We start from the raw sequence: 26104 nt of genomic DNA, 5'->3' as shown, positions 1-26104 counted from the left end.
CTTCATTTTCCATTAATTAGTAGCATTTCAGTACATTTGACTGTCTAAATTTAAATGAGGTAAAACCAAACTAAAAATCAATACCTCAGTTATACTAGCCACATTTCAAATTTCCAAATATTCATGTGTGGAACAGTACAGATACATACTATTGGCATTACAGAAGATTCTATTGGATAGCCATGCCCTAAGTCAGTGATGGTGAACCTTTTAGAAAGCAAGTGACCAAACTGAAACCCAAAATTCACTTAATTGCTGTGGGTGCCAACACTGCAATTAAATATAAATACAGTACTGAGGTTTTAGTTTAGAAAATTAACTTATTTCCAATGCTTGGGTGCTGGGGCAACTTGGCTTATGTACAGACAGAGAGTGCACACATACTATAGGTTCACCACCACTGCCCTAAATGCTGAATGCTGCCGGAGAAAATTAATAGCTATGTGTTTTGATATTATATTGGCTCCAGTCCCAGCTACTCTCCCAGAGTATCATTTGGCATGCTGTTGTATGTCCCTTTTGAACTCCTATTTCCTACTCCAAATTATCACTACTAAACTAAACTTCCTTCTTTTCTCATAGTAGATGACCTTTCTCCTGCTACACAGAGGAAACTGAGGTTATAAGTAGGAACCCCCTTAACTTCCTGTTCTTATACCTATTTTTATACCTGTGCCTGCCTCTGTTTGTCTTGTTTTAGACATGTGTCCCTTTTTACTACTGCTACTCTACTGTTACTACTTTGTGGTCTTCCTTCCTTCTCTACCTTGGCATCTTCCCCGCCTGCTCTCTTGCCTTGCCTTCCTGCTTCCTGTTCCTTGTGTATATGTGGTGGTTTTTGTTTGTTTGGGTACTAGAAATTGAACTCAGGACTTTATACTTAACCAGGCAGGTGCTTCTGCCCCTGAGCTATTGCCCCTGCTCTACTCTTTGTGTGTGTTTTTTTTAATTTTTAATTGATACATTTTATTTTATTTGGTACCGGGAATCAAACTCATGACCTGACATTTGCCAGGCAGGTGCTTATGCCACTGAGCTAAATCCCCAGCTCCTCCTCCTTGTGTTTTAAAGGTAACTTTTATGTTTCTGCTGTGTCCATTTGAGGATTCAACCATGAACAAAACAGAACAAAGCACCCTGGCTTTGCATGTCTTATCTGGGGGTGAGAAAACATACTTCTGACTTAGTATGTTAGAAGACTATAAATGTTAAAGTGAAAAATGATGCTGGAAAGGAACGGCATGATGGGGAGTGGGGTAGGACAGATACATCAAGTAAAAGAAAAAATGAGTAGCCCTTAAGTCAGAGCAGTAAAAAAAACAGCAACATTGTATGGGGAGGGATAGCAAATAATGTCAGAGGATGCAGGGGTATTCAAATAGGGTTTTGTAAGCTATTCTGAGGACTGTTTTTCATTCTGAATAAATGTGTAATAAAAGCTTTCGTGGGATTTTTAGAATGATGTGGTAACCCCCCCCCACACACACACATAGTTTCAAACATATACAGACCAAAATGAATTTCCATAGATCAACCATTCACCTTTAGTTGACTCAGTATGTGACACTCTATGAAGGCAAAAGATCTATTCAATCAGAAGAGAAATCTGAGTGTTATTATAGCCTGTGACATTGCCACTTAACAGTGACCTCAGAAATGATAAATAAAATACCATGTTTACTCATCTTATCCTACATTATGTAACCAAAAGATTTAGAATAATACTAGCATTAACTAAAGATTAACTTCTGAAAGCAGCCTGAATTTTTTGTTGTCTTATCCTTAGGATATACTTCTCACTGGCAATATGTTTAGCCATTTTGTTGTATTTGGTAGTTTTTAGAACTGTGCCTTTCTTGTGGGAAACTTTTAAAAGGCTAATTCTTGGTGGTGCACTCTTAGGAAATTATTTCAGCACTCTGGAAGGCTAACGCAGGAAGACCACAAGTTTTACACAGCTTGGGCATTCAGCAGGGCCCTCAAAGAATAAAAAGGGCTGGGAATGTAGCTCCATGCCAAGGCTTTGGGTCCAATCCATGCCAGGGGCTGGGGCCAGTTCTAGAACCTGTCCTTACAAATGCCTCGCTCCATTTATCTTAAGTCTATTTCTGTTCATTGCTTCCTTTTTCTTTCACTATATAAATAAATTCAAGTCTCTGTTTTCTAATATAAATAATAAACATTCTCAGATCACACCCATTATGGCCACATTTTATTTCTTTGCTTCATTGTATAAATTCTTAAAAATAACGTATAACATCTTCATTTCTTGAAGCCTTCCTTCTGCCTCTTCTACACAACAGATATTGTTAAAATGGCTCATAATGTTTTACCATGTTAAATATTCAAGTCCCCATCCTTTACATTTAACACTGCCCTTCTGGACTTTGTTTGTAAGAGCCTCCCTATGTGTACCCTAAGCTGGCCTTGAACTCAGTCCTCCTGTCTCAGCTCCTGAGTGCTGAGATTACAGGTGTGCGGCACCATGCCTTACCTCAAAGTATTTTTATTCAGTATTATTAGAATTTCCATAGTTTCTAAAAATAAAAATTGTCTTTTAAAAATTTTTCTTCCCATTAGCTGAGCATGGTGGCGCACTCCTGTAATCTCAGTATTTGGGAGGCTAAGTCAGGAGAACTTCTTGCAAGTTTACAACCAGCCTGCTACAAAGTGAGCCCAAGACCAGCCTGAACTGCATAGCAAGGTCCCGTCTCAAAAAGACATCAAACAAACAAATCTTTCTTTTTTCTTTGCTTTGGTGGCAGGAATTAAACCCAGTACCTCCCACATGTTATGCACCTGCTGTGTCCCTAAGTATAGAAAACTTTTGTAATCACGTTTTTCATATATATGAAACTTGTATTTTTAAGAACAGCAAAAAGAAAAAAACTAATTGTAGAAGTATACATTCTGTAGTCCTTATTATCATGTAATAATGTGTTTTATTTTTTTACATTATAATTGTATTTTTAGCTCCTCTTTTGTGGAGCTTAACACTTTTCTCACATATTTGCATTTATTCTGCATTGACAACAGACAAACAGACTTTTTAATAGGTGTCATAAAAGAATAAATGACTAATAGGACTTGCTGATCATTTCTGGCTTGTACTGACTGCATTGTGTTCTTTTTTGAGATAAGAGAAATATGGTCCAGTAGTTTAAATGAACTTTTTAATTTAATTTAATTTTTTTGTAGTGGAGATTGAACTCATGACCTCACACTTGCAAGGCAAGTGCTTATGCCGTTGAGCTAAACCTGCAGCCCTTAAATATACTTTTTAGGTTTATCATTTTTGTACCAATACATGAGAAAAAGTGAAAATCTTGCCAATTAAGTCTGTGGTATGGATTAATTTAGAAATTATAGCTGTTCTATTTTACATTTTTTTACATTTCCAAAATTTTAAAACTGAATATTCATTCAGTTAATGGTATATGACTACTTTGATTTGTATTTATTGTATGTGAATCAGAAGATTATTGACACAGTTGTGGTTATACACTAGCTAGTATTATTTTCTATGGATGAATATTTAGTAGGATACTTTCCCTCAATACTATACTAGCAAGTATATAATATTTCTTTCTTAGGTGAAACCTCTTCCCCATCCCAGGAATTCTTCACTTTTGTTAAGCTTGAGTTACTCTGAAGGAATGTTCTGAGAGACTACTTTGAAATACATTAAATAGTTTCTAGGCCCTCCTGAGTTTTTGTGTAGTTTGTAAATCGTGGTTGGCAGATACTTTAAGCAGGTGACTCAATAGATTACATTCATTAGGATGCAACTGTGTAAAAGCCATGTTGATATATAACTTGAAAATCTCTTTTGAGTTGTTACAAACTATTACTGAAGCTATCACAAAAAAACAGCTTTTTCCCTTCAAATAGCTGTACAGAATTTACTTAATTGTTCTAATGTTTGGTTTGTAGTAATGCTGAGAGAAACAGAATTTACACTGACACTGAGAAAATTGTGATTAAAAATGCAGAAATTCTATGTATTTGGAGAAGGCTTATTCAAGAGAATATATAACTTATTTTCAGCTTGAAAATTAGCTAAAGAGGGGCTGGGGATTTAGCTCAGCGGCATAAGCACCTGCCTTGCAAGCAGGCGGTCGTGAGTTCGATCCCCAGTACCAGAAAAAAGAAAAGAAAAATTAGCTAAAGAACCTAGTGGTAGTTATTTTTAGTTAATACAGTTAAAAGAAGTTTGCCGATAATCTTAATTTAACATTTAACAGGGTAAAGCAAGATAACATAGTTGTTTTGTTGTGATTTGATGCAACAGGACATTAATGTAGTACTTCCCAGAATTCTTAAGGGTTTTGATAAATTCTATGTGATAAATTAGTTTTCATTATTATATTCCAAAGAGAAAAAAAAATTTCAGAACATATCAGTCAGGAGTGATAAATTATAACATCTTTATGATCTCTTTTATATATGAGAATACATATACCTATTAGCTGATTTTAATTTAGCAGACATAATTTTATGTTTTTGTTTTTTTAAATAAGACAATTTAGTAAATTGTTATTCTAGTTTATATGACCATGTTACTAAGTCACTGAAAACATAGCAGAGACTTCCCAGTGGTTCAAGGGTAAGCGGATAGGGCCTTGACATTAGCGAGATACTTGCTGATTTTGGAGACGTTGCCTAACCTTTGAGTATGTTTCCTCATCTGTAAAGTAGAAAGAGTAATACTAAACCAGCAGAGAGGTGTTACTAGGATTAAGTGAGATTTACTAGATCTCAGGGTGTTACTCAGCGGTAGAATGTATGCTTAGCATGGTTAAGGCCTTGGATTCAATCTTCAGCACAAAATAAAACAAAAAATGTCAAACCTTTGTGAAAGTGCTTCTGCCATCCAAGTACTAACCTGGCTCAACCCTGCGTAGCTCTCAAGATCAGATAAGATTGGGTGCATTCAAGGTGATATGGCCATAAACTTATAAAAGTGCTTCTTGATGTCAATTTAAAATCTTATAAATTTATACTGACAGGTAAATATGCTTATTGTTAAATAGCTATTTTTAAAGACTGGAAATAGATTAGTCCCATAAATCACTCATAGTTCAGGGGATTCTCTTTGATGTTTGTTTTTCCAGCCAAGGGCATGGAACTTGGGGCCTCTCCTGCTTCAACTATCTCCCTAGCTGTTTTCTATTATAAATGTCTATGTATCTGTGTATGTCTTTCCTTGTTTATTTGGATTTTGAGAGGGTATTGTTGTTATCTTTTTGAGACAGAGTTTCACTGTGCAATTCTGGCTGGCCTTGAATTTACTTCTACCCTCAGGCTGACCCTGAATTCACTTTGTAGGCCAGGTTGTCCTCAAACTAAGCGATTATACCTCAGCCTCCTGTTTGCTGGTATTACAGCACTAGGCTGATTGAAGAGAACTTTAACTTTTAGATTTGCCATATGTTACAGGGTGGCAGATAAAGACTTCCATTGTATTTGCTTTAGGTTACATTTCAAATCACTGACCAAGTGTGAGAGGTCTTTTTCTCAGGGGATAGCAAACATTATGAAAGTGTCTTTTCTGCCTCAGTTAATTTTGAAATTTGTGACTATAAGAAATTATTGCAAAATAGGGGCTGGGGATTTAGCTCAGTGGCATAAGTGCCTGCCTTGCGAGCTGGCAGTCATGAGTTTGATCCCTGGTACCGATAAAAAAAAAATTACTGCAAAATCAAAAAACTTACGACTAAAAAATGTATTATAAGAAATTAATTTGAATAAAACTTGGCCCAGTTGATGTTGAGGTCAAATTAATAAAACTGCCCCCTTTTACTTATTTATTTATTTTTTGTCTTTTTCCTTTTTTATTGGTACCAGGGATCGAACTCACAACTGCCTACTTGCAAGGCAGGTGCTTATGCTGCTAAGCTAAATCCCCAGCCCCCTATTGCCCTTTTTTTAAAAAAAGACAGGATCTCAATGTAGTTCAAACTGGCCATGAATTCACTATGTAGCCTAGACTGGCCTCAAACTCATGATGATTCTCCTGCCTCAGCCTCCTCTGAGTGCTGGTTTTACACGTGTGCGCCACCACACACATTTGACTTTTGCTTTTTATGGGTCTTGAACTTCATTCAGTTTTCTTTGGGGGTTTTGGCGAGTTTAAGATGGATTGGGGTATTGCTGACAGTCAAATCCAGGGCCTTGCACATGCTAGACAAGCACTTCGTTTTTGATATTTGTGTCACAGTGCAGGTGTTAAGGTAATGCAAATGATGTTTTCAGGTGTATTGGAATCAAGAAAATTTCTAAACTGTTTTCCATTGAATGTTGATACATTCCTTGTATATATCAGGTTGTGGGGGTTTTTTGGAAACGAAGTCTCACTTTGTAATTTGGGCTGGGCTTGAACTCACTGTGTAGCCCAGACAGGCCTCAGATTTGTTGTGATCCTGTTCCCTCAGCCTTCAGAGTGCTGAAATTATAGGATTGTGTCACCATGTTTGGCTATATTTATTAGAACATATTGAAGTTTCTTTTGGTTGGATTCTATTACAAAGGGAATAAGTAATGTGAACAAATTGTTGATGTCAGTGTTTTGCACTTTAAAACTCTTAATTTTGCATAACTCAGACTCTTAAAAGTAGCACGTGGGCATTGAAAAATAAAATTTCAAAAAGCTCATGAAAGTACAACAATATAAAGGATTATCCATAATTTAATTTTTTTTTATCGATAGTGGGGCTTGAACTCACAACTGCATGCTTGCAAGGCAGGTACTTATGCCACTGAGCTAAATCCCCAGCCCCTCATAATTCAGTTTTTAAAAACTATGATTGTCCATGTATCTTATGTGGTTTTTAATTGTGTATGAAGACTAAAATATATCTGTGTGATATAGAATGGATGTACATTCATTGATAGATGGGAAAGTCACAGACCAGACAAACAGGAATACACAAAAGGAAACTTAAAGGTTACAGAGTATATATTATCTATTCTCATAAACACTGAAGACAAGGCTTTGATTCTTGAGTAATATTTAGTAAAGTGTTTCCTCTTAAAATGGGTTAATCTTTCTGCTTTGAAAAATAACAAAGAAATCAATGCTTTTGTGATCTTTTGAACCATTGTATAGTGCTTCCTAAAGCTATTTCCAGTTGCCTAAGGTTTGGGGGCTGACTAACATTATGTAAGTTTCAGCTGCAAATCATTCAGAATTATTTTTAAATATATTTAATCCTTAATTTTATTTACCTGATGTTTTTATTTTATTATGTGATTTGTCCTGTTCCACTGGACATGAAACTTAAATTTCTGTTCCATTTAGTCTGGTTTCTTTTTTATTTATTTATTTTAAAACAACCAACCTGTTACTGTTTTTGTTTGTATTGATAATTTTTGGTGGGTCAAGTCCGTTTTCCAAACCAGAATTTCAAAATTAGCTACTGGAGAAAATAATTTACAATATTTACTATAGGTTGATCAGTATTTTTTTAAACTTTAAATGAAATTTATAGTACTAGTACAGTACTAGAGTTTCAAGACTTATATTTTGCCAAATACTTAAACACAGGAAAAAAATTTAAAAGTACAGAATGAACTTTCATTTTAATATATTTGTTCATGTGCATGCATCTGCACTTGTATTCATGTATCTAAAGTAATGAAAATGATAAGGGAATGTTTGTCTCAGATTATGTTTTAATTTGTACAATTTTGGGTAATTATGGCTCCAAAGAAACACAGAACTGTAATCTTGATAGTCTTGATACTCTAATAAAAGAACATTTCCACAACTTTCATAAATTCTGATAGGACTATATATACTTACAAATTTCACCATTTTTTCTTTTAATAATAATATAGTACTGCATAATAGTATCAAATGAAAGTTCCAAGGAGCAGCTCCTAAAATGTCTGAATGTATAATTCTAGATTCTTAGTGGATAAGCTTCAAAGTAGACATTTTGAGGATTAAGAAATTTTCTGTAAATCAGTTAACATTTTTAGAATTAGTGGTACCATTTTCCTTATTTTCTTCCTATTCATAAAGGTAACTGTTATTTTAAGGGCCTAAATACAGTTTAAAGATATTAATATTAATGTGCTTACAGTTTTTCTGGATACGTGTGGTGACTCACACCTATAATCCCAATACTCTAGGAATCTAAGGCAGAAGGATAGAAAGTTTGAGCCCAACCTGGGCAATTTGCGGCATTGTTTTAAAATGAAAAATAGGAGTGAATCCTCAGGCTGTAGCTTAGTGCAAAAGGTACAAGTCACAATGCTAGACATACACATATGTGCGTACCTACAGAAGTTCTGAAGCTAGATGCCATAAGATATGACAATTTAGAAACATTGGTTGTTAACTTTTAAAAGGATGATTTTAGAAAGAATGCATATGTTCTGAAAAGTAGATGTTTTCATTTTGATAAAACCATCACAAGTCCTTAAGTAAAGTACTTGGTGAGTTTTTAAATTAAGTATTGAGGCATAGGCTGGCCTTCCTAGTGATCCTCCTACTCAGCCTCCCAAGTGCTGGGATTACAGGTGTGTGTCACAACTCCAGGCCAGTCCGTGTTTTATATGCTTCCGTCCATAGTGTTCACCTCACCAATTCTACATTCACTGCAGAACACAGGCTTGCTCCTTGATTTCTACAACTAGTAAGTGGCTTTGATTGTATTTGGCAAGAACTTCTTAAGACCACCCAGAGTATTTGTAATAGATAATTGCTTTCTAGAGCATGATTTGTAAAAAGCAAGTTTTGATTGCTCTTGGAATTGGCTTTATGTTCTGCATAGACTCTTTCTCCTTTTTTGCGAATAAAAACTTAAGATTAGTCACAAAAATTAAGATCCTGAGTTTTAAGTATTTTTGTTTTGGGTACGGAACTGAAGTATGTAACATGTTTTCTCTTTACTGCTATTTGGTTTACATACAGGAAATCAAGTAGTTTATAAAACTTAAAATTCTGCTTGAAAATTAAAAATGTTTGACAACAATAAATCTGGAAATTTTTAGGTTTTATCCTACTATCTATTGTAAAAAAAATTAAATCAATAAAATTGACAATACAGATTGAGTTATATTGTACATATTTTAGGCACCAGAATGAGTAGGTGAAGTGATGAGTAAAATGTTAATGAACTTGATTGTGGTTAGTCATACAACATATATATCAAAACATGATGTTGTGTGCCTTAAATATGTATTTTGTCAGTGATCCTCAAGAATGAAAAGGTAATGTAAACCTTTTTAAAAAAGAATATTTAAGGGCTGGGAATGAAGCAATTCATTTTCTAACCCCAAAGAAGAGTGTATTTTAGGAGTAACAGCATTAACCCTCTGTAGCAGAAAGCATGAATCATTTTTCCTAGAGCATAAAGTCAGGATTATTTCTCCCTATTCCGACTTTTTCTTTCCCCTTTTGTTTTTTTAAATGAACATTCGTTCCTTAGGATACACTGTAAGTGATGTAATTGATTTTATTCATCCCAAAGAGTTACCTTTCCATGAGGTAGGGGAGAGGAAACTCTTTTCAACCTTGACACCTAACTGGAGATTTTATGTGTTATGTTAAATGTTTATTGTCCTATAAACAACCATTATGAATGCAATTCATAGCTCAAATCATGTATATTAACATATATACTCTTGGTCCCAAACATGTTTACACTCTGGACCCTTACAAAAAAAGTTTGCTAACTTCATATTGAATCATGAAAATATATGGAAACCTTCAGTTGTACCTGCGTTTAATTAAACTACAAATTTTTTTTTGTTTGTTTTTTTTTTTAATCGGTACCAGGTATGGAACTCAAGACTGTGCGCTTGCAAGGCAGGCGCTTATGCTCCTGAGGTAAACCCCAGCCCTAAACTGCAAATGTTATAGACAGCTGTACTTTTTGAGGACATCTATTCTATCTTTCAGACTTTGTGGGTTTTCAATCTGAGCAAATATGTATTAGTTATACAAAATGGGGTGTGTCAATAAGTGATACAATTTTTTTGCTTTGTGTTTTGTTCTGGGAGTTGAACCCAGGGCCATGTAGGTAAGGATAGTGCTAAAACCCCAGCCCTTTGACCTGTATGTAATACTCAATAGGACAGCTGTAGTTTTGGTAACCATGAATTTAAGTTTATGACTGTGACAAGACTGGTGTGACAAAACATGTTCCATCATTTAATCCGATGTTAAAAATAGAAATAATTGCTTTTATGATAACTTGCATAAAATACAATGAAAGATGTTTGTGCAGGGGGAATTTATGTGATATATTTTAAGAATTTAAAAAGTTCACAAGATGCCACATAATGGTCAAGAGTGTTTTAATTGGAGAGAGAATAGTCATTCCATTGTTTAGGATATATGAGTGTCACTTTGAAAGTAAGTAGCAAACCATTGTCAGAAATTATACAGAAATAACTGGAGAAGAAATGCCTCCACTTCTGTGGATTTTTACCCCCATTTCAAAAATGGAAGCATTATTCTACAATCAATTTGGGCGTTAGGGCAAATCTCTTAAAATTGTAAAACAGTAAGTTTAGTTGCTGAGATACAAACTAACCATTGGTATATTCTTTTTTTTTTTTTTTTTGCGGTACAGTACCGGGGATCGAACTCATGACCTCGTGCCTGCTGGGCAGGCACTTATGCCATTGAGCTAAATCCCCAGCCCCATTGGTATATTCTTTTTTTTTTTTTTTTTTTTTTTTTTTTTTGTCTTTTTCGTTTTTATCGGTACCAGGGATCGAACTCATGACTGCCTACTTGCAAGGCGCTTATGCTGCTGAGCTAAATCCCCAGCCCCATTGGTATATTCTTAATGTATGTCTTTGCTGGCTCATCTGTCACTAGTTACAAATATATTTCTTGAATTGGTAAGGAACACAGTAATGTTGCACCTTACTATCTTAGGAAATATGTGTGTTTGAACACTTAATATTGCTGTTATTAAACCCAGTTGTACATATCTGAATATTTTAGTACTCTGATTTTATACTATTTAATTGGGTTTTTAAATTTGACAAACTAGAAACACAGCATTTGCAGCTTTTTACATCATGACTAAGGCATATCATTGAACATAGTTTCTTTTTTTATGCGTTTTGATTATAAAATTGTATGAGTTTACCACCTTAAGTCTCCTTTCCAACAAGTATTTAGTATTGTTTTGCATGGATTTTCATATAACTACTATTAGGTTAGAGAAAGAGAGCTTTCACCTAATACCGTTCAGTTGTTTGCTTTTCTCGGTCATTTCCTGATTCTGCACCTGGACTACAGTACATAAAAAGCATATAGTTTCAACCCACAAACTTATTGCTAAAATTGATAATGTATGGCCAGAGATGGCCAGTGCATGTAATCTCAGCACTTGGGAGGCTGAGACAAATGGATTCCTTTGAAATTGAGGCTAGTCAGGGCTACATAGTGGGTCTGAATTACATAGTGAGACCTTGTCTCAAAAATAACTAAGTAAATAAGTGGGTAAGTAAGTGTGGAAAATACCCAGCATAGCTTTGCAGTAGTTAAAGGCACAGTCATGTGAGCTGTTTTTGTGTTACTGTTTTCACTATGTACCCAACTAATATTCACTTAGAGCTTGGTAATGTGTCTGTACAAGGAACAACAAATATAGTGAAATAGCTCATTTAAGATGCCAAACTTCTTCATGTTTTCTATGTAAGTTTCTAAGATGGTATATCTCAATGAACCCATCTTTCCCATTTGCTGGAGGTTATAACTAGCAGTTCAAATAGAAAGCAGTATATAGAGAAGAGGAGGTTCATGAGAATGCTGTTTCTTCATTATCTGGGAGACTTGCCTTAGAGAAAACGTTTTTAATCTCTCAGAAGCTCAAGACACAACTGAAACTTTTGGCTTTCTGTAAAGATAGTAAATATTCATTCATAGCTAGTTTTTAATTACAGATCCCTAATTTTGTCCTCTCTGTAAGTCACCTTCATGGCCTTGTAAATTTTTAATATCTTTACAGGATTGTTCAGGACAAGACACTGGGGGGGAAAAAAGAAACATCAGTTGACTGTTTGAGGATTCACTGATTTAACCATTTGAGTCTGTTTAAAACAGGTGTGATGATTTAACTGAACCGCATTAAACTTTCAAAATACTATATATAGTGTGGAAAAGTTCAACAGTGGCTTGCTTGTCTTAATTCAGGTAGTGTGTTAGAAAATTTTTAGTGGGTTTTAATTATGCATTGTCATTTAGTACCAAAGATAATTTAAGAATTTGATACTTCTTGGTGGTGTGTGTTTGTTTGTTTTGAGATAAAGTTTTACTCTGGCTGGTTCAGCCTGGCCGTGAACTTACTTTGTAGCCCAGGCTAACCTCAAACTTGAAGCAGTTCTCCTGCCTCAGACTACTGAGTGCTAGGATTGCAGGCATGCTATAGGCAACAATATAGCTCGGAGACACAGGCACTTGCGTGGCAAACACAAAGTGAATTCAATGCCCTTATCAAAAAAAAAAAACAGTTTATAAATAATGCCTGTTTGTGTAGGTATGTGTGGAAATTAAAATGAGGATGACTTAAAAAGAATTTATAACTATCGGGACTGTCTAAAAATGGTCATAGTTCTCCCTAGAAAAGAGTTTTCTGGTCACTTAAGTCATGCTCAGGTGACCCTGCCTACCTGGTCCCAGTGGCTGCCTGCTCAGGAGAGTTGTCTTGATGAATCAGTGCTAGGGGTGTTGGTGAAAGCTTCTCTACCTTGCCACTCTGCCAGAGGGATGAGGCGCTGCCCAGAGTTTCCAGCACAGCCTGCCATTTAGCTGCTGAAATTGAATTTTATCCACAAGCTAGGCCTTGTATGTTGATTTAGTGGCATGATAATTTGAAAGATAAGAGTAAATGTGACCAGTTCAGAATTAGTCCACCTGCTTTGAAGCTTGTTTGACAGTTTGCAGAGATAAACACAGCAGGGAAATAGTGTTCTTCTGGAGAATAGGAAAAGAGCAACAAGGTCTTATATTCTATATTACTGTCTTTTAAATCCTGTACTTTGACAGAAAGTAGTGATATAAACTAATCTAAATGTTATTTTTGTGTTGAGAAGAATTGGGTTTTTGTTTTCCTTTTGATTCCAACCTTTTCTCCCAGTGACAAAGCATACATCGTGAACACTGAAGAACAAGGTGGACTTCAGGAATTCTTTAAAGACTGAGAATCTCACATCTTTCTCAGGAGAGAACAGTGGAGTATTTTCATGGCTTTAGCACCTAAAGCAAAGAGCATGAGTTGCCTTTACTCATATGAGACAAGGCCAAATCTGAATTCTTGGAGCTGCCAGAGGAAGCATCCCACAGATATACTATGAGAAACAAAGTAGGGAACATTGTGGCCTCCACACCCTCAATAGCTTCAGGCAAGAAATAATTGCAGGAAATTGTCCAGAGGTTGTCTCCAGACACCATGGTGATATCACACAAGGAAAACATGCTGGGAAATGTTAACTATTAATATGAAAGGTATTATGGCAGCACTTCAGACTACAGGCTGTGAAGCCTTTTGATGGGACAATCACTGGGAAGTTGGTGCTGTTGCTGTAATGTAACAGGCATCATCATGAATCTGCCCTCCTTATACTGGAGATCCCTCAAATTGCTTCCCAAAAGGCAGTATTAGATCTTCATCCAAGTGGTGTGGAACGCATACTAGATCCTTTTTTCCAAATACAAGATGCCAGAGTGAATTGGAGACAGAGCAAACTTAGGAAATTGCCAAACCATTTGTGAGGAAAAAAGTCAACTCCTGCTGATAGTATCAGAAAGAATTCTGCCCAACCTGCCCCTCGCCTAACCCTCCACAGCTCTGTGATATGCTTGGTTTTGGTAGTGAATCTGCTGGCTACTTACTCATATCTCATCAGGTGTGGACTGATTAAAAAGAACCACACCATATAGCCTGTGTCTGAGGAAGCAAGATAGGGAATCTGAAGTGCTGAGGGCAGGCACTCGGAAGCCTTTGTTTTAGTTGAGAGAGAAGACAGAATAGGTGCTAGCTGTTTTCTCCTTTCTATAAGGACCTGACACCAGGTTCACTAAAGATGCTTTCCTCTGCTATAGCATCTGTGGGTATGAAAACATAGTACATGCAAAACCCGGAGACTGTCTGAAAGGCCCTTATATCATTATCTTTCAGGAAATGGTCTCCCAAAGCTCAAAATGATACCATGTGCCACAGCAGCTGGGTTCCTTAACACCATTTGCTGTCCAATTTTTACAGGTGGTTTGTGGTCAGTCTAGGGGTTTTTAATCAAAAGTTATGTAATATTCCAAGCCAGCTAGCTAAATCGCACAGTATTATATAGCAAGATACATGGCCAAGAGAGAAAGGCTAAAACCAAATTGGAACAGATGTGGGAAGACTCTTTTCCTTCACTCCACTTTTGGCTTATTATTACTACATTGATTTAGGAGGCTCTGGGGCAAAAGATAAAGAAAATTTCAATTTTCATACTTAATCCCACTGACAAAACAGAAGAAAAGTCTATCCTTAATGTCAAATTCCAGTAGTTGGGGACAGAAGTAGGTAAGAAAAGTAACATAAAGTTGAACTCAAGAGTTTAAGGACTATAGTGATAAGAAGCATAGTTAAGTTGGGTAGTTATGTACACTGTTGTAGCATCTGGGTTTGTCATCTTTAGGTAGTTTCCTTTACAAATCAACTTGACTGACCCACCTCTATCTCTTGAAATACTCCTCTTGGAGTGCCTTTCACATCCATGGCCTTTGCAGATCTGAGGGCTGCCACAGTGGCCAGAGTTCTATTCAGCAGTAGAACCAGCCTGGAAGTTACACATCAGTTCTTAGTGAACTTCATGAAGGGCTAGGTGTTGCTCCCCACTGTGACTGGAGTATGTGTTAACAACCAACACTTTTTCTGGACATGTATCTTCAATCTGTCAAGGCTGTCTTTTTAGTTGGTAATGAGATCCTAAGCAGCAGCTGGATTATACCCTCTCAGCAACTGTCATGGTTTCCTGTATGTTGTTTTCTACACTAGAACTGCTTGGCATCACAGGGGGCTCTTTATCCCTGCACAGTTACATTCCAGTCATACCAGCCTTGCTGTTAACATCCAACCTGGCTGTTTGTTGCGAGCAGGACCATGACTCCTTTAGTACTATCAGTGATAGTAAGCCATTTCCTGGACAGAGGAGGAAACTCCTCTCCACAGATCTGCTTGAGCCTATGTGAATGGCACTTCAAAAGAGTCCTGTGCTCCTGGAGTTCATGAGCCAGTGGAATCTGTAGATTTAAACACATCAGGGCTGGTTTTCCTATTCATACCCAGTTAGGAATGGAGACCTATGCTGATGCCCAGGGACAAAAAGACACACTCTCTTAAGCAAGGGAGCTAACCCGACACTGATAATCAGTAAGAGGAGACTTTTCTTGCTTTTTTTTTTTTTTTTTTTTTTTTTCTTTTCTTGTTTTTGGCCTTATGCTCCGTTTGTTTGCAAAAGATATATTTTATGTAATCAAATATTGATAAAAGTCTATGTGGGGAGGAATGGTTTGCTATTGTATTTGTCATACTAGACTGTCAGCTGGTTTATAACAACCTGATAGAACTTTTCATATTTTCTCCTTAAAATGAGATTAAATATATCATTTTGTTGTTATTATTTTAGAATTGAACAGAGGAGCTTGTAGTTCTATCCCCTGTAGCATAAGGCAGAACGTGGGAAAATGGAATTGCTAGACAGTTTCTTTACAAAAAGATACGGGCATTTTTTTCAAAATGATAGATTTTGCCTACTTTTTAATGATACTTTTCCTCTGCAATATTTCCTTCTCCTTTAATAGCATTTTTGTTTGTTTTTGTTTTGATTTTTGAGACAGGTCCTTGCCTGTGTAGTTCAAGCTCAAGCTAGCCTTGAACCCATACAGGCATGTACTACCATGTGTGCCCTTTAATAGCATTGCTGTGTGTATTACAAAAACCAATCCTTGGAACAAGCCCTTATAGGATTAAAAGACAGCAGATAGAATGTTTGTCACAGTATTATCCCTACCCCCCAAGAAAACTAGTGTCTTAAATACATAAGAAAGAAAATCTTAGATTGGCTTTGTAACAAGTAATGAACTATGATCTGCTTACTTCATGGTCTTTGGAGTTGGCCACATTTTGGTATTTAAAAATTGTTAGAGTACTTTTATTCACTTGCTATAATTCCCATGATTTAGTTCCTTTTTATTCGCTGGTTTCTATGATTTGCTAGTCCACTCTTAAAATACTTGTAAATTTGTAGTGCTGCTTTGTTGTATTTCCCAGTTAACTCTAGGTGGTTTGCAGCTAGTAACAAAAGAGCTTTGAGATACTGATTGTGGGAAGATATGTAACTATAATTGTTTCTCTGCCTAGATCTACTTTAAGAGGATAATAGCATTAATAATTAATTTTAATTCCCTGGATGTTTTAACAGTGGCTTGAAAAAATAAAATCCTAACATTTAAGTTACTGGTCAAAGAGGTTGGTAAAACTGAATTTGATATTTCAATCCAGACAGTAAATAAAAAAATCTAGTAATTCCAAATCCTATAATTTTAGAATTACAGACAAGCAGTTTTATGTAATGCCTTGTCACTCCAGATGCTCAGTTCTTGTGTCACCAACCTGAATGGCTTGGTGATCTTTAGTTTGTATATTACTTAAAACTCTAAAATTTTTTAAAAGCTGAATTGGATTAAGATGATACAATACTTTAAAAGTTAGAAAACACATTACTAAATTTCAAATTTCAACTATAGTATTATTCTTATGAAGATCAGATCTTGCCACAGATTTGTTATACTTTATCGTGTAATTACTAATGAGCCAAAATTTATGAATTTGTGGTTTTTATATACATTTAGGTCAGAAAACTTTCTTAAGTATTTAGAACATATAGGATGAAAGAAGTTAGTAGCAATAATGTTAAGAAACGTAATGTGGCTCTTTTCTTTCAATTGTAATTCTAGGACGACATAGACAGCCTAAACCCAGTTCTCAGGGACAACCCGCAACTTCATGAGGAAGTGAAAGTCTGGGTAAAGGAACAAAAGGTTCAGGAGATTTTTATGCAAGGTAAATATTTTGAACTTACGCATTTTCATCATTATCATCATCTGGAACTAGGCAACTTCCCATATTTGCCTTTGGTTATTCAATTACATGCAATACAAATAGAAGACCCAGTCTGATGATTTAAATTGTATACCATCCAGGGAGGAAATAATTGCTGAATCATAATTTTGATAGAAAGTTTATAATTCTGCTAGTGTTTAAATTAATTTTAACTAAATGCTTGTCATGAAATTATAACTATGAGTATTTTATTGACAGGCAAAATTCTTTAATATGGAATGCTATAGGTATGTCCTTCCTGGAGAAAAAGGTATTGTTTGGAGGAGAGATTACCCGAAGAAACAATTGATTTTCTTTCAAGAATATTGTCGGTATATCAGCAAAATCATATTTTATATTTTTTAAAAATTATTTATTTTGATCCTGGGAATTGACCTCAGGACCTCACGCTTACCAGGCAGGTGCTGCATCACTGAGCTAAATCTCTGGCCCCAAATCATACGTGATTGATAGAGAGTTTGTGAGACATTATGTCATGCATTGTTGGGTTGGGCAGGGTCTTCCTAATAGTTCAGCCTGACTTTGATGTCATTATGTAGCCCAGGCTGTCCTCAAATTTGTTGCAATCTTCCTGCCTCACCCTCACAAGTGCTGTAATTAAACAGGAGTATGTCACCATGCCCAGCACTATTTTATTGTTGAATCTCCATATTTACCTTAGTCTTCAATATTCATGATATTAAGCATTAGTAGAAATAGTTTCAAAGTTGTGACTGTTGGGGTTGGGGATTTAGCTCAGTGGCTTGACTGCCTGGCTGGCAAGTGCAAGGTCATGAGTTCGATTCCCCAGTACCAAAAAAAAAGGATGTGACTGTTTTGCTCTATATGGTTCTATGTGCCAGCAGAGTATCTATGTATTGTGATTTTTGCATGTAAGTATTTTTTAGAAGTTAGTATAGGGAATTTAAAACGTAAACAGAAATAAACTTTCAGTGAATTTGCGTCATTCTCTCCCAGCTCCAACAGGTAAACTGTGGCTGGTCCTGCCCTGCCTACACACCCATTTGCTTCCATCAAATTTCAGACATCACTTACTCTATACATGTTTTAAACAAATTCTCCTGCCTCAGCCTCACAGAGTGCTGATATTAGTTACTAGCCACCACAGCCACTTTTTTTTTTTTTCTTTTTTGTCTTTTTCCTTTTTACCGGTACCAGGGATTGAACTCACGACTGCCTGCTTGCAAGGCAGGCACTTATGCCGCTGAGCTAAATCCCCAGCCCCAGCCACTTTTATTTTTTAAAAAATAAAGGATACAGGAAATGTCCACACAATACGATGATTGATATGTTACCCTCTCCCGCCTTTTCTCTCTTCTCCTTACAGTTTGTCAGAGATACCAAACTAGTTTTTAAAAACATAATCTTGTTTCCTCATCCTGGGAGGAGAAAAGATCAAGGCATTAATAGTCCTTATTCTTCTTGGCCTGATGTGTAAAGCAGGCTCCCGTTTTGTATTAAAATTTTAACGAGTCAATGTAGATGCTTCCATAATAATGAAAAACTGGTCATATTTTATGTAATTTGTAAGTTTTTCGTAAATCAGTAAGAAAAAGTAATGTACTTACCGTTTTTCTTAGTTTACAAAAAGACTTTGTAATTAATTGTGTGCAAAAATAGTATATATACCATCTATCTTGAAGTATAAATCAGTATCTTCAGTTTTTTCTAGGTGAGTGTATTTAATTTATAGATTATGGTAGCAGTACTGAGAGTCAAACCAGGGACCTTGAACATGCTGTGCAAAGGCTGTGTCACTGAGCTGCATCCCCAGGATTCATGGAATGTTTTGTTTAGTTTAGTTTTGTTTTGTTTTGTTTTGTATTTTGAGAAAGGATCTTACCTTGTAGTTCAGGCTGTCCTTGAACTCACTCTGCAGCCCAGGCTGGTCTTAAATTCATGGTGATCTTGCTGCCGTCTCGAGTACTGAGAATACAGGCGTGTCCCAGTGTATGGAATATTTTTTACATAGACATTTTATATTTTAGGCCGATACTGACCAAAAAAACTTAACTGTCAAAAACTATTAAAACTATTAATTGGCCTTTTGAGTCTGTTAAATCTAGAAGAGTGTCAGCCTAGTAATCAGAAACCCACTATGGGCAATTTAACAGTTTATGAAGATCCTGTCTCAAATTTACAAAGAACTGGGATTATAGCTCATTATGAAAGTTTATTCTGTAGTAACACATAAATCAATGAAAGGAAGGAAGGAAATAAATTGCTTATGATAAAGTTCTAACAATTGGGAGACTTAGGCATCAAGTTCTAAATTACCATTTCATTTTACTCTAGGAGCCAATCGTTTACTTGAACCTAATTAAACATCTTTGTAACCTTACCACAATAACAGACTACTATAACCTTATATTTTGTTCTGTCTTCCTACTAATGCCTAATCCCAGAAACATTTTTTCAGTCTTAAAATATTTTCATTGGATCAGAAAGTATGTATATTTAATAGTGTGTATAATGAAAACTTCTAAATGATCTGTGCCAAAGAATATTTGTCTCTAAAATACTTTCTACTACTGATCTTTGGATCTCTTATGCATCTGTCACACAGATTTTATGTTTCTCTGATAAGGTAATTCATAGGTGGAAATGTTTCCATTTATCATGTATATATATATGTGTGTATATATATATATTCCTCCTTCCTGTGTTTTTTTGAAGGTCCTTATTCCTTAAATGGATACAGAGTGAGGGTATATAGACAAGACTCTGCCACCCAGTGGTTTACTGGCATAATTACTCATCATGATCTCTTCACCCGCACCATGATCGTTATGAATGATCAGGTAAATAGTTTAAACTATTTTTGGTGCTAGGGATCGAACCCAGGCCCTTGCACATGCAAAGCAGCACATACATGCTCTGCCACTGAGCTTTACGTTCTTAGCCCCCCCGCCAATATTCTTCAAGAAAGGCTTTTTACAGTACAAATAATTCTATGCTAAAAAATATATCATCAGTTAGTAAATAATTTTCATCTCTAGAGTTTTTAGCCATGTAATCCTTAAAATTTAAATATACCTCATTACATGGATCTCATTTCAGGTCAGAGGGTGATGCTGATGTCATTCATTTCAGCACTGATAAAATCAGTTCCTGAATTAGCATCATCATAGTTGCTCAGTCTGTATTTATTTGGGGAGGCGTCTTTTAAGTGTTTTTTATTATTATTATTATTTATTTTTTTCTTTTTTTGAGACAGAGTCATGCTATGTAATGCAGGCTGTCCTTAAACTCACTATCCTAGGCTGGCCTCAAGTTGACCGTGACCTTCCTGCCTCAGCCTCCAGAGCGCTAGTCTTACAGACATGCACCACCACTCCTGTCTCTTTTTTCTTAAAGTTTCAGCTTGTATTTCCAATAATAAAAATACTTCCCAAATGGTCCCAAATGTTTCCCTTCCTTCTCTTTCATCTGAGTGCTGTCTGTTGGTCTCTGTCTCTCTGTTTCTGTCTCTGTCTCTCTGTGGTGTTGAGGAACTCAGAGCATAGTGAATGCTAGACGAGTGCCCTCCATTAAGCCACATCAGCAGCCCTCTGTATTTTCCTTTGGTAATAAGACACGTATAGTTCTCATATTTCATTGTTAGTATGCTCAATTTAATTTTTATATATGAGAAGTATTTCAAGATCTAGCTTTTTGATAAAAATGCTCACTTCTAAATTCGTTATTTATGTACAAAAAGTAGATATTTATGTCTTCCTACCAAGTGGATTTTGGAGACCATCTGATAGAGCTCTTTTATACTTTATTTAATTACTTTGGTTAAGGTTTTGGTTAAGTCTAATAAATTATATTGTATAACTCCTTTTTTTTCCTTAAAAGATGACAAACTTTTACCTCTCAATGGAAGTACAAAATTGCCTTGAATTTTTAAATTAAGTTACACAATGTTTGACATTTCTCTTCCCTAAACTCTCATTTTATATATTAGTATTTTTAAAATGTATTTTGTAAACTTGACATATATATTCTTCTGTGGTATTGTTGCTCTGTATTTGGGTTTATATTCTTGATTAATTCTATTCCTGTTTTTCAAGGTATACTTGCAATAAGTGGTATTTGATTCTTAATTCTTGGCTAACAGTTGAAACCAAGTTTGAAAATGTTAAAAGTAATTTTTACTTTTGATGATTAAAATTCATTATGTAAATATGATAGTATCTTATAAATTAGAAATCACAGGTTGACGTGTAACTCTTTGTAGTAAGGAAAGAAATTGTGCCACATCCTGGTTAGCTCACTGGATTTAATTTGTTTTTGTTTTTTGTCATGAATTAGGTACTCGAACCACAGAATGTCGATCCTTCTATGGTTCAAATGACCTTTCTAGATGATGTTGTTCACTCTTTGTTAAAAGGTGAAAATATTGGCATTACATCACGACGAAGGTCTCGTGCCAGTCAAAGTATCAACGCTGTTCACGTATGTATGTTACTGGTAATAAGTTTTAATAAATTATTTGCTCTTAATAGGCTATTTAGAATCTGATGTAAAAATCATTGTTGGTTATTTTTAGGGTCATTACACACGTGCCCAAGTAAATAGTCCCAGACCAGCAATGAATTCTCAAGCTGCTGTACCAAAACAGAATACACACCAGCAACAGCAACAAAGAAATATTCGTCCAAATAAGAGAAAGGGCTCAGATAGCAGTATCCCAGATGAAGAAAAGATGAAAGAGGAAAAATATGATTATATATCACGAGGAGGTAATATCGGCTTTTTAAAAAACTAATGAGAACAAAAATGTATTTATTTAGTGCTATATGAAAAATAAAACTTCTGTTTTTAATCTTGCAGAAAATCCGAAAGGTAAAAACAAACACTTGATGAATAAAAGAAGGAAACCTGAGGAAGATGAAAAGAAACTGAGTATGAAAAGACTACGGACTGACAATGTTTCAGACTTTTCTGAGAACAGTGACTCAGAAAATTCAAATAAAAGAATAATGGATAATTCCTCAGAGCAAAAGCCAGAACATGATTTGAAAAATAAAAACACTTCAAGGATCAATGGCGAAGAAGGAAAATCTCAGGATAGTGAGAAAGCAGAAGAGACACTATTGGATATCCAGCCTCCATGGGCTCAAATACAGGAAGATAAACTTGAGGAAGCAGAGAAAAGAAAGTCTGTTGATACTCAGCTTCAAGAAAAAATGATTATCCATTCATCAGAACAGCCTACACTTGATCGTAATGCTAATGATGTTCTTCTTCAAGAACGAAATATGGAAAATACACATACTGTGGAATTACTACCAAAGGAGAAGTTCACATTGAGGCCACCATCACCAAAATGTGTTATCGATATTACAAATGACACTAATTCAGAAAAGGTGGCTCAGGAAAACTCAAGTACTGTCAGCCTCCAGACAGTTGAGAAAATGGATCCTAATGTTAGTGATCCCAAACATTCAGTTACAAGTACAAAATGCTTGGAAACAGCCAAACAAGATTCTGACCCCAGCTGGGTCAGTGATGTAGTTAAAGTAGATTTAACCCAATCCGCCATTATAAATGCTGCTTCAGGAAGTGATCACCTGCACCTGGAGAAAGAAAAAAATCATTATGTCTCATACATGTCTTCTTTAAATGCAGTTCCTGTCACAGAAGATAACCTTCATAAGCGGAGTCCACCCCCAGAAACTACAAAATCTAAACTAAACACTTCAGTAGACACTCACAAGACTAAATCCAGTTCCTCACCTGAAGTTGTTAAGCCGAAGATTACCCATTCTCCTGAATCTGTGAAGTCGAAGGCAACTTATGCAAACAGCCAAGTTGCTGGTGAAAGAAGACTGACAAATAAGATAGAACATGATTTATCAAGATGCAGTTTTCATCCAGTTTCTACTAGAGGCAGTACATTGGAAACAACAAAGAGCCCTCTTATCATTGATAAAAATGAGCATTTCACAGTTTATAGAGATCCTGCTCTTGTTGGATCAGAAACAGGAGCTAATCACATTTCACCTTTCTTAAGCCATCATCCTTTCCCTCTTCATTCGTCATCCCATAGAACCTGTTTGAATCCAGGTACTCATCACCCTGCCTTAACTCCTGCACCCCACTTACTAGCTGGATCATCCAGTCAAACTCCATTACCTACCATTAACACTCATCCTCTGACTAGTGGTCCCCACCATTCTGTTCATCACCCTCATTTACTTCCCACTGTGTTACCAGGAGTGCCTACTGCCTCCTTACTTGGTGGCCACCCACGCCTAGAGAGTGCTCATGCCAGTAGCTTGAGCCACTTAGCCCTAGCACACCAGCAGCAACAACAGTTGTTACAGCATCAGTCACCTCATCTTCTTGGACAAGCCCATCCTTCTGCTTCATATAATCAGCTTGGACTTTATCCAATTATTTGGCAGTATCCAAATGGCACACACACATACTCAGGACTTGGTCTGCCTTCTTCTAAGTGGGTTCATCCAGAAAATGCAGTTAATGCTGAAGCTTCATTAAGGAGAGTAAGTGACACTGGTTTGCCACATGCAATGTATATTTATTAACATGTCCAGATGGTTTTGCAGTATCCCATTTTTTTAAAGATCATTTCCTATTACAAAATATATCAGGATTTTTAGATGGCTATTTTTCCAGGTGCTTAATAACCTTAGAAAATCTTGTTTACAAAAGGTAGATGTTTTAAAGAAGTAAAACCATATATATATATATATATATATATATATATATATATTTTTTTTTTTTTTTTTTTTTTTTATAGATTTAGATTCATGGTCTGTGTCAGTGGTGGTGAGCCCTGTAGAGCTTTCAGTGATACAGATAGCCCACTGTGACATGCCTATTCTTGGTTCACCATCACTGGTCTATATTGATAATTATTTTTTACATTTAAATTCCTAGAAGTGAAATTTGTTGGTCAAAGTTAACATAGAATTGTAAGGTCCTTGATCAAATTATTCATTAAAAGATGCTATATACTCCATCCGAATGTATTATTTTAATAATACATTACACTAATTCTCTTCAGATATCATTCTCAAATCTTTGAAACACATTTTTGGTTTTAGTGGTTAAAAATGTATTAAATTTGCCATCCTTATCGGGCATCTAGCCAAGATCTCCCACTGACTGTACAGAAAGGTACAGACTAAGAAATAAGAAAAAAGCCAAAGAATTAAGAAACAGACCCATTTAGTAATGCGTTTTAGGGATGCTAGGCGGTCAGTGCCTTGGGATGGACAGAGACCTTGATAATCCAGGCTAGCCACTTTTTATTGGGTGTATAATTGGAAAGCATATCAGATGACTTGAAACACAGTGGTAATCTTAAACTGATGATGATCTTAAGTTGATGAGGATCAGAGTGGGAGTGATTGTAGACTGATGTAATCTTGCCCTTGAGTGTCGCATCACAGGCCCTAGCCTCAATTTATAAGATAGTGGTCCCCAACAGATCTTAACCATTGTCAAGTGTTGTGCAACAGAACTATAGAATTTTTCCATCTCATAGAATTGAAACTATACTCATTAGGCATTTCATTCCCCTCCCACTAATACTTAAAAACTACCTTCCTCAACGGTTTTCAACTGTATGATATTTGACTTGTTTAGGTCTTTCATATGTGTAAAATTGTGCAGTACTTGTCTTTTTGTTACTGGCTTATTTTGTTTAGCATAATTTCTTCAAGCTTCATCTATGTTGTCCCATGTAACTACCCTTTTTCTTTGCAGTTATATTTTGTGTTTGTTTTTTTCACAGGTTTTTGCTTTGTAATTTAAGCTAACCTGAATTCACTGTGTAGCTCAGTGTTCTTTAATTCTCATTCACCACCTGCCTCAGCCTCCTGAGTGCTGAGATTATAGCCCGGTGTGTCCCACCGCACCAGGGTATGGTTACATAGTACCTTGTGTGTGTGTGCGTGCATGCACACACTCATGAGCACCTGCATACCGTGTTCCCTACCTTCCTTACTTTTTTGACAGTACTGGAAAATTGAACTTAACTTTCTCATGCATGTCAGGCAAACATTATACCACTGTTTCTTTTCCAACCCACCACAATTTTTGTATTTATTTTGTCAGTGAATGTTTTAGTTGCTCTACCTCTTGATTTCTGAATATTGTTGCAGTGAAAATTTCTTTAGCTCCTTTTTAATGTTGTGTGGCTTTTTTGACACCCTTTTGAGGTTGGGCAAGATCTATACTGCATAGTTAAGATTGGCAAGCATACAGCATGAGTGATGCCAGCAGGTGCAAGGATGCTGGTCATGCCAGCAGTTTTTACGAACAGCCATAATGACATAAGCCATGGTCATGACTAGCAGTTTGTAGCTGTAATTTTGATAATAAGGTGATGCTCCTACTGGTTGGTAACACAAGACAAAAGTTTTAATAGTCTTGAGGAGCTGGACCTGGTGGCATATTCCTATAATCCCAGCACTCAGGAGGCTGAGGCAAGAGGATGGTGGGAGTTTGGGACCAGCTTGGGCTATAAAATGAGTTCAAGGCCAACCTGAACTACATAGTGAGACCCTGGCTAAAAATGGCTTAAAAATTTTTTTTTTTGAGATGTTTCTTTTGATTTATTCTCTTTGCAAATGGAACTCTTTAGCTTAATCTTCATATGATCTGTGGCTTTATCATTTATTCTTGGCACAATTCTGGCAAGAACTTGGTACTGTAATTGTAATTCCACTAATTACAAGTTTCCATTTCCATTCTTGATAGTGCAATTGCCTTTATGATTGGAAAAATCATACTAGTATGTGTGCATTATATGGTGTAAATCAAGAAAGAGCCACTAATCATTACATTATTATCTTGGCCAGAATTATATGTGGACCTCATGACTCAACAGTACAATGCACTCAAATTTTACCTCTGAATCTTAACTCTCATATGTCACAATTGTAATTGAACCCATAAAAGGATAGGGTAGAGAAATAAAAGCCAAAAGCTGACAAATAGCTTTGAGT

At 35.9% G+C, this 26104-nt stretch overlaps 1 protein-coding gene and 1 pseudogene across 7 annotated transcripts in view; both read left to right on the top strand.

The window, feature by feature from the left end:
• Nucleotides 1-26104, top strand: part of Jmjd1c (jumonji domain containing 1C) — a 184899-nt gene that overhangs the window by 119868 nt on the left and 38927 nt on the right. For 3 of the 7 annotated variants that reach the window (XM_013156723.2, XM_063239542.1, XM_063239543.1), the window contains 5 exons: nt 16973-17078; nt 19815-19939; nt 21435-21578; nt 21673-21865; nt 21957-23632. In XM_013156723.2, the coding sequence (XP_013012177.2) occupies nt 16973-17078; nt 19815-19939; nt 21435-21578; nt 21673-21865; nt 21957-23632 (2244 nt within the window). Of the gene's footprint in view, nt 1-9787; nt 9839-16972; nt 17079-19814; nt 19940-21434; nt 21583-21672; nt 21866-21956; nt 23633-26104 lie in introns of those variants that run through there. The other 4 variants (XM_063239540.1, XM_063239544.1, XM_063239541.1 and 1 more) reach the window with 4 other exon arrangements.
• On the top strand, nt 12572-13909 carry LOC111757943 (josephin-1-like; annotated as a pseudogene).

The sequence above is a fragment of the Cavia porcellus genome, unplaced genomic scaffold (genome assembly GCF_034190915.1).
Source record: "Cavia porcellus strain 051 isolate PalLab524CR breed Dunkin Hartley unplaced genomic scaffold, mCavPor4.1 scaffold_28, whole genome shotgun sequence".
Taxonomy (NCBI): Eukaryota; Metazoa; Chordata; class Mammalia; order Rodentia; family Caviidae; genus Cavia; species Cavia porcellus.
This window is presented reverse-complemented; position numbering and strand designations above follow the sequence as displayed.